Source organism: Eulemur rufifrons, chromosome 2, assembly GCF_041146395.1.
Source record: "Eulemur rufifrons isolate Redbay chromosome 2, OSU_ERuf_1, whole genome shotgun sequence".
Taxonomy (NCBI): domain Eukaryota; kingdom Metazoa; phylum Chordata; class Mammalia; order Primates; family Lemuridae; genus Eulemur; species Eulemur rufifrons.
Genome location: NC_090984.1, coordinates 29,331,301 through 29,344,866, shown reverse-complemented (window position 1 = coordinate 29,344,866; position 13,566 = coordinate 29,331,301). Strand labels below are relative to the sequence as shown.

At 42.6% G+C, this 13,566-nt stretch overlaps 1 protein-coding gene across 2 annotated transcripts in view; it reads left to right on the top strand.

The window, feature by feature from the left end:
* The first annotated feature begins 252 nt into the window (after positions 1 to 252).
* MAP2K1 (mitogen-activated protein kinase kinase 1) overlaps positions 253 to 13,566 on the top strand; it is a 78,117-nt gene continuing 64,803 nt past the window's right edge. The window contains exon 1 of one of the 2 annotated variants that reach the window (XM_069482564.1): positions 253 to 774. In XM_069482564.1, the coding sequence (XP_069338665.1) occupies positions 695 to 774 (80 nt within the window). In that variant the 5' untranslated portion in view covers positions 253 to 694. Of the gene's footprint in view, positions 775 to 9,837; positions 9,905 to 13,566 lie in introns of those variants that run through there. The other variant, XM_069482574.1, reaches the window with a different exon arrangement.

Sequence of the window (13,566 nt, the reverse complement as noted above, 5' to 3'; positions counted from 1 at the left end):
GGAGCTCACCGCGCAGACCGCGGCAGGAACCAGGCCCTCCTTTCCCAGTGGGTCACCTGGGTGCCTCGGGACAGCAGAGGGCGCCGTGGAGCCCGCGCCCGGACCGCGCCCCCGATGACGTATTTCCGCGTCATCTGCCGCCGAGATTTGCTCCCATTGGTTGTTGGCCAGGCCACAGGGGCGGAGCCGAGTGGGTGTGTGGAAAGCGCCGCAGCCGGGCGGGGGCTAGGCTTCCCCTTCCCCGCCCCTCCCCCGCCTTCCAGTCCCTCTTGGGGACGGCTGCGCGGAGCTGCTGGGAGCGCGGCAACGGCGGCTGCACTTTCTCGGGCTGGAGCTGGAGCAGGGCTCTGGCGTGTGCGCGGCAGGGCCGCTCGAGCCCGAGGGACTGGTTGACTGAGGAAGACGGGAGGGAATCCCGGGCTGCCAAGCCGCAAGTACAGCCCGCTCCGCGCCGGCAGGGCAATCCTTTTGGCTCCCTGCACGGCGAACCTCGGGCGAGTGGGGCGGGGGTCCCGGGAGACCGCCGCCGGCCCCTCGACGCTGACAGGACCGCGCGGGACGCGCCCCCCGTAGCCAGCCCCCGGGCCCGCGGCCCCGACTTGGCCCCGCGCAGCGGGCGCGGGGCAGCGCAGAGGGAGGAAGCGAGAGGGGCCACCCTCCCCCCAGAGTTGTAAGCGCCTTCCCCGGGTCCAAAATGCCCAAGAAGAAGCCGACGCCCATCCAGTTGAACCCGGCCCCCGACGGCTCCGCGGTTAACGGGACCAGCTCTGCGGAGTAAGTATGAGGTGGGCGGCGAGCGCCGGGGCCGGGCTTGGGAGGCCCCCGCTTGGGCGCAGGAGCGCGCGCCGGGCTCCGCTCCGGTTGGTCACGTACGTCTCGGGCTGGCAGGGGGCGAGGAATTCCCGGCCGCCGAGGTATCAGTGACTAAGCACTGATTGTGCTCCTGACTCAGACCAGTTAGTGGACCCAGCGAGTCTCGATTCCCCCTCCCCTTTCCCGACCCTTTTCAGTCATCTCTGTCCAGTCGTCTTCTCCCAAGAAAATAAAAGCTGGCACATTCCTCCTCCCTCGTCCCAGCTGTTTTCTAAATGTGATCCTCTGGGATTATGGCCTTTAACGGGGAGAGGAGGCAGATGTCTTGGAAAGAACTAAGATCGCATCTGCGCCTTTGAGACCGGCTCAGCATAGGCAGTGTGGACTCGGAACTGGAGAGCAGCACCGTCACCTACCTTCGTGCCTGACACCTGTGGGGCTGGAGTGCCTTGTTGCAGGCCAGCTGCCTGGCCAGCGGGGGCGTGTACAGACTTCCCCGTGGCTTTTCCCTTGCTGAGTTTGGGGGCTTCTGGTCCATGGCTTTCCTGGGAACTGTCTTGTTCAAAAGAGGGGGCTTTTCTTTTTCATTCATTCATTCATTCATTCAACAGACCGTCTCCTCACCAGTGACTCCCTGGCTTTCCTTACTTGACCAGGAGCCCTAAGCTGACCTGAGACAGAAACACCAGGGAAACCACATGGGAGGTGCTCCATATCTGCAGCTTTTGTGTTGCTCACAAACCAGCACTTCCATTAAATAACCATGAGGCTATTTCCTGGGGGTTTCTGAGCTCTCACAGCTTTTTGGGGTTCTAGGTAAGGCACAAGACTGTGTGAGAAAGAGACACTTGGCTAGCTGGAGAAATAACCAGAAAAGATTAGGTTCTTAATCTTTTACCTGCACACTGCAGACTTTAGGAAGCTAGCTGATGAAATGAGTAGAGTAGGCCAGGACCTTCTGCCCTTTGGTAATTTCTGTAACCTCTCTTCCTCTCCTTTGATTTTACTATCCCTGGGACTTGTTGGCGGTGATTCTGTCCATCCCTGTAATGATCACAAGGCTGGTGGTGGACTTGAGGTATGAGCTCAGGCAGTTTCCTCACACCTGCTCCCACAGACTTCCTTCTTTAGGCCCCCCCTCAATATTGTAGTGTTTGTTTTGCATGATACTGACTTTTACAAGTCAGTGGATTGCATTGCAAACATTTGTTCAGTTTCATTGTATCACATTTTACCCCTTTAAAACAGACTGAAAGTGTCCCAGGGCAGGGGATTCCTCAGCAGCAATCCTTACTGTTTTCAGGACAAGTTTTGACCGTAATGGATTCTGGCTGAATGTTGTGGCCTGATGATCCTTTTCCTATTTAATTTGGAAGTGGATACTGAGTGGAAGTACCTGTTATCATTCTGTTGTTTATTGTGACACCACAGCTGTATTCTCTCACAGGGGAGGAATTTCATTAAAAGAAAATAAGAAACTACCCCAGAGTTGGTGACAGAAAAATTTGGGTGGGATTGGGAGATTCTAAACAGTGGTTAAGAGGTTGGGCTCTGGAGTCAGGCTAAGTTGGAAGCCTGGCTCTGTTACTCGTGGTTTTATGACCTGGGACAAATTTTTGTCTAAGGCGTAGGTTTAGTTTGTTTCATCTGCGAAAATGGGGCCAATAATAGAAACTACTTAGAGTAGTTGTGAAGATTGGATGAGCTAGTACATAGTAAACCTTCCAAAAATGTTGGCTGCTGGTGCCTTTGTTCATGGGTAAGCGTTGAGAAGACTGCAGGAAACTGGAAGATAATTTCCATTTGTGGCGGTAGATGTGTGTGTGAAGGTGCCTTTGCTTCTGGACAAACAACTCTTCCTAGCTTAGTTTTTTGTGCCTTATGCATCTACCTCCATGACTCATTGCTGTGTTACAATAGGAGGTATCTTTGTGTAGGCTGCCTGAACCAAACAAGGACTGTTCCCCTACATTTCCTAGTGCTAATGTGAGGGAGAGCCTTACACATCTTCATCTTTCACCTCTGAGTGTTTCTCAAGCAAAGCTTCTCTCATCTTGGGCTGCCAGCAGAAAGATCTGTTGCTTTCATGATTTCTGTGTTAAGTAGGGCACAGTTTTAAATATTATCAGACAATGTAACTAAAGAAAAAAATAATCCATTAATGGTAAAGAACTCTTGGTACCAAATTGGGAAGGTTGGTTTTCCCCTGGCATCTTGGGTTTACCTCTGACATAGCACTTACCCCATTCAGAGATGGAGTTGGGTATTATGGGACCTGAAGTTTATACAAGTTCTGGGGGTCCTCAAAGAGAAGTTATGTAAAAATATCTCTTTTGCAAATTTTGCAAAAATGTGAGCATATTGCTAGGGTCATAAGTGTTAGAATGAAATAAATTGAAAATAAGATAATACTCCCCTGTTTAAAATGTTTTTCTGGGGTTCCATTGCAGTTAAAATAAAATCCAAACACCTTATATTGGGCTGTGAGACTCTGAATTATCTGCCTGCTGTCTCCCCCCAGCCCCACCCCCAGTCTCTTTAACCACATTTCCTGCCTCTCCTTTCTTCTGACACACTGGTCCTCTTTCACTTCCTCCACCTTGGGATGGTCCTCGTACTCATTCCTGGCCCTTTGCTGCAATGAATTAACCTCCTCCTCCCCTGGCTAGATAGGAAGCAATCTTTACCTATCTGCATAAATGTCATTTCCTCAGAGATGCTTACAGACCACCTAATCTAAAGTAGGTCCCTCTTTCTTGTGTCACCTGAACTTTCAATGAGACTTAATCATTGTAATTTTTTACTGGGGTGTTTTAAATATCTGTCTCTCTTGTACATGATTAACTTTAAGCAGAGGGCTGCTTTCTTTTTGGATTCATTGCTGTGTAAGTAGTACCTAAAATGTTATAAAACCTGGCACATAATAGGTGCATGAATGTTTGTTGAATGAATCAATGAGTGAATGAAATTTTGAGTATTTGCACAATGTGTTCAATAAATCTTTTTATGTCTTTTATTTTCCCCTTTTCTCCCATTCCCTTCACCCCATTTCCTTTTATTTCACTGGCACCCACTCAGAGGTATTTAATATGTGACTTTATAATGCTACCTGTTTATTTGGTTCCATGTGTACCCTTGGGAAGTAGATAGTATTGTGTGTTTTTGTGTTTAGGGGACTAAATGCTATTGTGCTATAAATCTGTATCAGACGGGATAAACTAGGTTATGTTGAGGTAACAACCACAAAATCTCAGTAGTTTACCACATTTTCAGGTCAGTGGGAGATTCTGTAGATTGGAGTCCTTCAGGGATCCAGGCTGATAGAGGCACTGTCTCTAATATATGCTTATATGGGAAGGGAATCTTGTGAACCACATTTAGGCTTTTAAAGTTTTTGCCCAGAAGTGATATATATCACTTTTGCTGCCATTTCATTGGCCAAAATAAATCATGTGGTCATGCTGACCTTTGCAGGGAACAGGGACCTTATTGGAGGAGAGAACCAGGAGTATTTGAACAGAGGAATGATATCCCTAAATTTTGTATCAATGTTTTTTTAAGCAAATACAATGTTTTTGAGCTCTATTCATGATGCAATACAGTATGTATATCTAATTCATTATTTCTCTTGGTTGCAGAGCAGTCAATCATTTGCGTGTACTATATTTTACTTATTTATTTCCCTAGAATTAGATATCTTTGTTGTTTCCAACCCCTTGCTGCCTCAAACAGTCATGACCATGACTGGCCATGTCATCTTTGGAGCCTTGTGAGAGTTCCCTGTGGAGTGTACTCAGAAGTGGGATTGCTGGGTCTTAGGGTTCCTTGCCTTTCCTTCCAAAATGGGGCACATTCTTAATCTCTTTCTTTAAAACACTTTTTTTTTTTTTTTTTTTTAAAGAGACGGGGTCTTGCTGTATTGCCCAGACTGGTCTTGAACTAGGCTCAGGTGATCTTCCTGCTTCAGTCTCCCTAGTTACTGGGACTACAGGGGTGCGTGCTACCACGCCTGGCTTAAAATCTCCTCTGGCTTGAATCTCCGTGAGAAGCCTGGGCCCTGAGTAGAAATCCCAGTAGTGAGGCAGGGTACCTCCCAAGACCTCACTTTTTCTCGACCTTAGACAAATCTTTTGTACTTTCTGACTCTTAGTTTCCTTATCTGTGAAATGGGATGATAATGGTTTACAAAATCTTTACCATGATGGCATAGAAGGCCCTGCCTGATGAGGTCCTTTGTTTTCTTCCCTTGTCCCCTTCACTCGTGATCTCCAGCCACACCGTTCTCTTTGCTGTTGTGCAGTAGGTTGGGCACATTTCCATCTTAGAGCCTTTGCATTTGCCACTCCCTCTACCTGCGAGGCTCTTCCTCCAAGTACCCACATGGGTTGCTTCCTTACTTCAGACCTCTGTTCACGTGTCATCTCACAGAGGCCTGCCTTGATCACTCTACTATAGAGTTCCCTTGTCATTTCTCTATCCCTGTTTTTGCCTCATTTTCTTTGTAGCACTGATCACTAATTGATGTTGCATAGCATATAAATATTTGCTCCCTTCCACACACTATAATATAAGCTTCATGGTGGTTGGGGCTTTGCTTTGCTCATTGCTCAGTGTGTAGAACAGTGTCTGACACATGGTAGGTACTCAGTAGATACCTGTTGATTAAATGATTGAACAGATCCTACCTTGAAGGAGTACTGTGAAGATTAAACAGAAAGTACTTGCTTTGAAGGCCATAAGGTACTGAATAAACTTAGGAGAGTTCATTGCTTGGCCTTGATGGTGTCCAGGATTTTGGATTTTGAACTGTTTCTATGTAACCTCGAAACCCTCAGACTTATTGCATTCAGATCATAGTTCATAGCATCAGCAGTTCTTCAGGTTTGTAAGGAACATACACCTGAGTGCGATAACGGCCCTTGAGGAAGGGGCCAGAAAGGTTGACACAGGCCAATGTGCTTTTTGGGGATCTCTCATGACCTTTTCTGAGATGTGCACCATGATAACTAGGAGCCTTTGGAGTGATTTCAAACTAATTTTATAATTTTGAACTTGGAAGTTTCTATTGAGTAGTTGAGTAGTAGTCTATGTGTGTTGCAGCAGATACAGAAATGGCAAAGAAGTTCATAAGATAATTTAGCTCCTGGCAAGGAGATATGTGGGGCTCTTGTTTGAACATAAACACTTAACAAAATTCCACTTTCATTTATTTATGCATCTTTGAAAGAAAGGAAGAGCATACTGTAGTAGCATACAGTAGTCTTCCCTTATCTGAGGGGGATATGTTGCAAAACCCCCACTGGATGCCCAAAACTATAAAACTAAATAGTACCAAACCCTATATATATTCTCTCTCTCTCTCTCTCTCTCTCTCTGTTTTTTCTTATACATACCTATGATAAAGTTCAGTTTATAAATTAGGCACAGTAAAAGATTAACAACACTAATAAGATAGTTATAACACTATACTGTGATAAAAGTTGTGTGAATGTGATTGGTGTCTCAAAATATTTTATTGTACTTAGTGAGGATAACTGAAATCGCAGAAAGCAAAACCATGGGTGAGCGAGGACTACTGTAGCTGTTGGCCCTGCCTTCCCTATCCAGCTTGATTTGTTAATCCAGCTTGTTTTTTCTCTGTTTCCCAGTTCAGCTGCTGTGGTCCAACTTACTGATCCCTTTACTCCCCTCACCTTGCCCCCAGCATTCTGATAATGCTTCTTTGGTCTTGCTCATACTGTTCCCTTTGTTTGGAACGCCCTCCTCCGTTTTCCTGCATGATTTTATTTTTGTTTTGTTTTGTCACCACCCTTTAGCTTCTGTGAGGGCAGGAACGATGATTATCTTGTGCACTGATAATTTCTCCAGCATCTAACCCATACCTGGATAAATGAATGATACCCATCTTTCAAGATCCAGCATAAAGCTCATCTCCCACGTAGGTCATCTTTTCTGAGCAACTCCATGCCGTGCTCAGAGTTGTATCACTTCTTAGTTATAGCACTTCTTAATTGTTTGACCTTGGTCGCTCACTTCACTTGGTCATGTCACTTCACTGAGCCTAGCTTTCCTCATTTGTAGAGTAAGGATGATAATATTAAATGTGTGAAGAAAGTAGGGTAAGGGAGCATCATCCAAAATGCACATACATGAAAGTACTTTATGATCACCAGAATGGTGTCTGATTGGGAAGTGTTGTTAATGATGCCAGTTTTTGATTTTTTAAATGTTGATACATTGTGTTGATTTGGACATTTCATATGCTTCCTGTCCTTCAAAATCTAGCCCAATCCTGCGTCTAATCAGGCCTTGAGACCTAATTTCCTGTTTGTAGCAAATACAGGGACAGAGGAACAAGTTAAATAACACCAGGAGGAAGCAATCACACAAATGTAGGATGGAACATTCTCTAAGACAACTGACTTAGTCTCTTTAAAAAGTCAATGTCATGGGAAAAAGGGAGAGTGGTGCTGTTGTAGAATAAGAGACTAAGGAGACGTTCCAGTCAAATGTACTGCGTGAACCTCAGTTGGGTACTGGATCAAAAAATAAAACAGGTATAAAATGCATTCTTAGGACAGTTGGGGAAATGTGAATAGCATATTAATTTTTAAGATGTAATATGGTACAGTTATGATTAGGAGAATTTGTATTGATGCATGATGTGTGAAACTTACCTTGAAATAGTTTAGGAAGAAAAACCATGATGGATAAAGCAAATAGGGCAAAATGTTCACAGTTGTTTTGTTTAGTTGGTTGGTTTACAGGTTTCACTGTTTTATTCTTTCCATTTTTTCCTGTATGTTTGAAAAAATTTATAATAAATTTGAAAATACTCAAAGAATAAAATTCATCCCAAGTCTTAATGTCCTGTAAGGTCAGCTCATATTTGTTCTCTTCCATCTCTAAATCCATTTGTACTTCTGGTCTATATTGTATAATAAACATCACATTAAATGAATCACACAAGTTAGTATTTTATTACATTACCGTATAATTTTTTATTCACTAAGTCTACCTTTTGCCTTAACTTGATTATTAGGGAACATACCTGTTTAGACCCCTGGGTCTACAGTACTGCTGACACAATACATCATTATTGGTAGATTTGAGAAAAACAAGTGTTTAAACAAACAAACTTTCTGCTAGCTTTTCTCTCTGTGGACGGTAGATATATCCACCATATCCGCATGAAGTGTGGGTCAAGTAGGGTGAATCTGTCAGACACAGAGAAAACAAACCCAGAGAATACAGGCTGGGAAGAAGATGAGGGAGCCTGCGAAGAAAGCTTAGGACCCAGTTTTGTTTCTGTTGTTCCCTTCCATAAACTGCCAAAGAAAATCATCCTAGTCTCTTACTGCCACTTGATTGTGTTTTTACTTCATGTCCTGCACCTTTGTTTTGTTGCTCAAAAGCCCAAGAGAGCTGTTTAGAGGCTCACATACCTGTTTGCTAAGTTAACTCCTCCCAAGGAGAATGGCGTTTTGTTTTGAAATAGCAGGTGTTCTCTGAATCCTGATGAAGGGCCAACTGCTAAAAATGCTTATCCTGCCTGATTTCTCTGTGAAAACTCTCAGGGGCATTCTGCTCTGATGTCAGCAAGGGAGTCAGGTTAAGAAGAGGTTAGGAGGGGTTGAAGAAAAAGTAGACAGGATAGAGTGACCTCTACTCCCCCCCAATCCCCTTTCTTTGAACAGTTGCCTGCTTAAGGACAACTCTTTTTTTTTTTTTTGAGACAGAATTTCGCTTTGTTGCCCAGGTTAGAGTGAGTGCTGTGGCGTCAGCCTAGCTCACAGCAACCTCAAACTCCTGGGTTTAAGCAATGCTTCTGCCTCAGCCTCCCGAGTAGCTGAGACTACAGCCATGTGCCACCATGCCCGGCTAATTTTTTCTATGTATTTTTAGTTGGCCAGATAATTTCTTTCTATTTTTAGTAGAAACGGGGGGGGGGGGGGGGTCTCATTCTTGCTCAGGCTGGTCTCGAACTCCTGACCTTGAGCGATCCACCTGCCTCGGCCTCCCAGAGTGCTAGGATTACAGGCATGAGCCACAGCACCTGGCAAGGACAACTCTTTAAAAATTTTTAATATATAAATACTTTCCAAAGAAACAACCTACAGACATTAAATTCTCCAGTTTCACTTTTGTTTCTTCCATTATATACATTTTTTTGGTAGTTGAGATTCAGTGGTTGAGTAGAGTTGTTTTTTCCCCCTAATTTGTACACCTCATTTTTATTGGCTGATGAGTAGAGTTTGATAGGGTCTGGCTTAGCAAATGACACTTTGTTGATTATTTTGCTGCCCAGATTTTTTAGTTTAATGATACTCTTGTAAATATTTTTGAACAAATTTCTTGTTTTGCTTTTAGATGAATTCATCCACCAAATCAAAGGCAATGGACCATGCTACTGCTGTCTTACATGTTAATAGAATATGTTCCAGGAAAAGATTGAACCCATTTACAATGTATATTTCAACTAGTTCCTCAATCCTCACAACTTTTTTCCCCCCAAACTTTAGTATTTTTTGATAGTTTAGTAGGCAGTATAAGGGCTCCTTTAAAGGTCAGTTTACTTTCATTTAATTGTTAGCTGTATTTTTGAAATGAGATTATTCCATTAATTTTGTTTAAACTATTATTTATTGAATGCTTACTGAATGTAAGGCCCTATGCTGGGAGTTGCAAGTGGATGAACTCAAAGATGAGTGAGATTATCTCTGCCTCCGGAAATCTTAAAATCTGACATGGGATAGGAGGGGAGATTGCAGGAGGGCAAGAAGAAGCAGACTCAGAAAAGTGCCCCAAAGAAGAGGTACAAAGAAGGCACTGTTGGAGCTCGTTCAGAGGAGGGAAGCATGCACAGCCAGGAGGGGAGATTAGGAGAGGCTTCACGGAGGGGATGACATTTGAACTGGCTCTTGAAGGATGGCTAGGATTTCCACGGGAATGGGGGGCGTGGCAGGAAGAGAGCACAGGATGAGCACCCTCACACAAGTGGGAAAGCTTGGGATGTGTGGCAGGGCCAGCAAGTAGTTTAGTGTGACTGGTGGGTGCATCGGTGCAGCTCTCAGAAGATGAAGCCGGAGAGGTAGGTTGGGACGGTTCCGTGGTACAAGGCTGAACATTTTGAAAAGTCACATGCAGTTTTCTTCCCTTCTGTCCATTTTTAAATAGATATTTCTAAATAGTTTTTATATGCTTTGTATTTTAAAAAGTTTTGTAAGTTATGTGGTTACTATCTCAGTTCCATTGGGTTTAATGTTGTAGTAAGAACAAATATTTTTACATCTTCAAAAGCCTGTCTTTTGTATGGGTTAGGCTGTTTTTCATTAGTATTTAGACATCATCTCTCCACAACTAGCAGGAGTATGTGGCTTCATTTTCTTCTAGCGTTTTCTCTCCCTTATGTAGTTAATTATTTGTCCCATCTGGAATGAATTGATGTATTTGGTGTGAGGTATAGGTTTAAGTTAATTTTTCTCCACAATGAGTTCTATTATCTTACTGGAGTTTGTTAAATATGATTTATTTATCCATCTGTTGTATTTTCAGGTTTATCTTTACTTGGTCTTGGCAGTATTTTGATCATTGCTAAAATTTCTTTTTAACCCACTCTTATGTAGTTTTTATAGTCATATATACGTTTTTTAATTTGGTAGGGTTAAAGAAAACTAAGAATTTTTATGGAACATCTTTATATTAGTGTCTTCCTCTTTTTCTCCTCTTATGGTATTTTAGTTTCTTCTCAATAATTATCTTGTGTCCTAAGCTAATATTTCAAATGCTTAATATTTTGATGGTATTGTGATTGAAGATTTTTTTAGTTTGTATTTTCCATCTTGACTATGGTTTGATTTGTATGAATTGTTTATATCCTGCTGCTTTGTTAAATTCACTTATTTGTTAAATTCTAGTAATTTTCTATTGAGTATATATTCTTTTCTAGGTTTACTAATATCATCTGCAAAACAATATTTTTCTTTTAGCAGGTTAGATATTTTATAATTGTCTCTCATTGCTTTCAGTAGCAGTCCTTGTGTCACAGGGGAACACTATTAAAGTATAATGAGGTCTTTCTGGGACAGGGACTGTTCTTTCCAGGGAGCCATGAAGTAGGAACCAACTGTCTGGGTATATAGAAGCAGAGCCTATTAGGGTTGGATGAGACCGTACAGATCCTTCATCTGAGAGATGAGGAAACCAGATCCAGAAAGAAGGAACTTGCCAGCGTTCACACTCCTGGAGTGGAAGGAGCTGGTTGAGCTCTTATCCTGACTTATTTTCTTATGGTGTATATGTTACAGTATGCTTTCATTTGGGACACGTGTTTGAAAATTTTCCAGGTTTACTCAACACTGAATTTTGGCAACTTTACCCAATATCTAAAAAAAAAAATTCAAGTAATAACCTGAAGCTCTGGAAAAGGCATACACCTTTATATCATCACTCTCCTAGGTGGTTGAGGGAAAAGAGAATAAGGAAATGGGAGAAGGAAAGGGTATTTTAGTCCTTAATCCTTGGTAGCAGGGCCTATTTTTAAGCTTCATAATGTCAGTTTTAAAAACAGTGGTTTTCAAAATAACCACAGACGAAAGTCCCCTTGAAATGAATACCTTTCTGGAATTGACCTATTTTGAGCTTAACTGTTACCAAGAAGGGTTCATAATCTTGAATGCACTTAAGTGCATTTACTTTTCGGGCCAAGTGGAACAATTGAGTTGAGTGAATCATCCACATGGGTTCCAGATTCAGGCTAATTCTTGAAATTTGGGGAGTTGTAGGGAGAAGACATGACTGATGAGCCAACCATTATCCTAACAGGTTTGTCTGGATCAGGTTAATTATAATATGTTTCCTTCTTTATTGAGTTATAAATTGCATATCCAGGTTAGTTTTAAAACAGGGCAGACCCTCAACACATTTGAGAGTCCAGAGTCAAAATTATTTGCCCTCTTTGCTTTCATACCGCCCTTCAGTAAAGAGTCCTTCAAGAATGTCCTTATCTGAGGAGGCCTCAGAAGTTAACAAGAATTCCAAGGTAACTACAGACCTTTTGTTGTAATGGCTTATTCAAATCCAGATTGAAATCCCACCAAAATGCCAGCCTGTATTTCAACTCCTCTCTATCTTGGAGCCTGTAGAATGGTGGGGAAACAGGAAGAAGAAAGCCTTTTAACATTTCAATAATTATTAAAAATAGAAAATTTATCCTGCTTCTTAGGCACTTGCTGATAAAACTTGGTTATTGGAACCAAGGAAGGGTTCCATTTCACTAAAGGAAAAACCAGTGGAACATTTGGTCTAGGCTTTTTTTTTTTTTTTAATAAGAGACAGGGTCTCACTCTGTAGCCCAGGCTGGAGTGCAGTGGCCCAGTAATAGCTCACTGCAGCCTTGATCGACCTGGGCTCAGCTGATCCCCCCACATCAGCCTCCCAAGTAGCTGGGACTACAGGCACACACCACCATGCCTGGCTAGTTTTAAAAAAATTTTTTTGTAGAGATGGGGTCTTGCTATGTTGCCCTGGCTGGCCTTAAACTCCTGGCCTCAAGCAGTCCCCGCCCCTCTCCATGCCTCACCGCACAAAATGTTGGGATTACAGGTGGGAGCCAGTGCTCCCGGGCGGCCCTTAACACATTAGTTTAGCTAGAGAGTGCAACACTTTTATTATTTTACTGGAACATTCCTTCTAAAACATAGTCTCTTTGCCTTGTTTTATTTTAGTAACTAAACTCATGCTGGGTTAGCCATAAATGTAGCTTGCTGCGTTTCTATTTCTGAGTGTTCTAAATCTCTGAATAATTAAAAAAAAAAAAGATAGTCCTAAAGCATTTCCAAATAAAAAAGAAGCTATAACATATTAGGGAAAGTCAAAGGGAGAGTTAGTGAGGAAAGTACCAGAAACCACCAACAGGTGTTTGGTTGCATTGAATAAAGATTTAGCTCTGTATGCAGTCACAGAGAAGAGTTTGTAAATTCCTGAATGATGGTGAGAGGTGGAGCGGACATAGGGTAAGCGGAAATCAGTGGTTCCGGAGGCACAGAGGACTTGGGTTACTGGAGGCTTGCCCCCGGCAGAGGACCTGGAACAATTCCTGAGCAAGCTTCTTTTTTGATAGACAAGGCTGCATTTGTAGGACTACAGCTGTTAATCTGTAGTGTAAGAATGGATCCTAATGCAGGAAGGAATAGTAGGATGACATCAGAAGACGTGAAACTTTTATTGCTAAAGGACATTGTAACTGGAAAAACAGCTATCATTTACTGAAGGCCTATCTTGTCTCTTTACGTTTACTGTCTTCAATTTGCACTAAAATTCTGTAAGAAAAGCCATAGTATTCTATTGTACAAATAAAATGATGTTCAGAGAAGTTAAGTAATTTTACAAGGTTGCACAGCTAGTAAGTGGTGGAGCTAAGTTTAGAACCCAGGTCTGTCCTACTTCAATACCCATGCTTTTTTCACACAGTCCTCCTAAGACTAAAATGCTAAAGGTTTTTGTAGAGCTGCACTTCCCAAAACTGTAGCCACATGTGGCTATCTAAATTAATTAAGTAAAGTTCCTAAGTTGGACTAGCCAAATTTCAAGGGCTCGATGGCCACATATAGCTAGTGGCTGCTATATTGGACAGCACAGGTTAGACATTTCCATCACTGCAGAAAGTTCTATTAGTGCTGGTCTAGAGGTCAGTCAGTCTTGCCTTTTAATTATTTTTTTTCCTTTTATTTTGCAAAGGAGAAAATGAGGGAC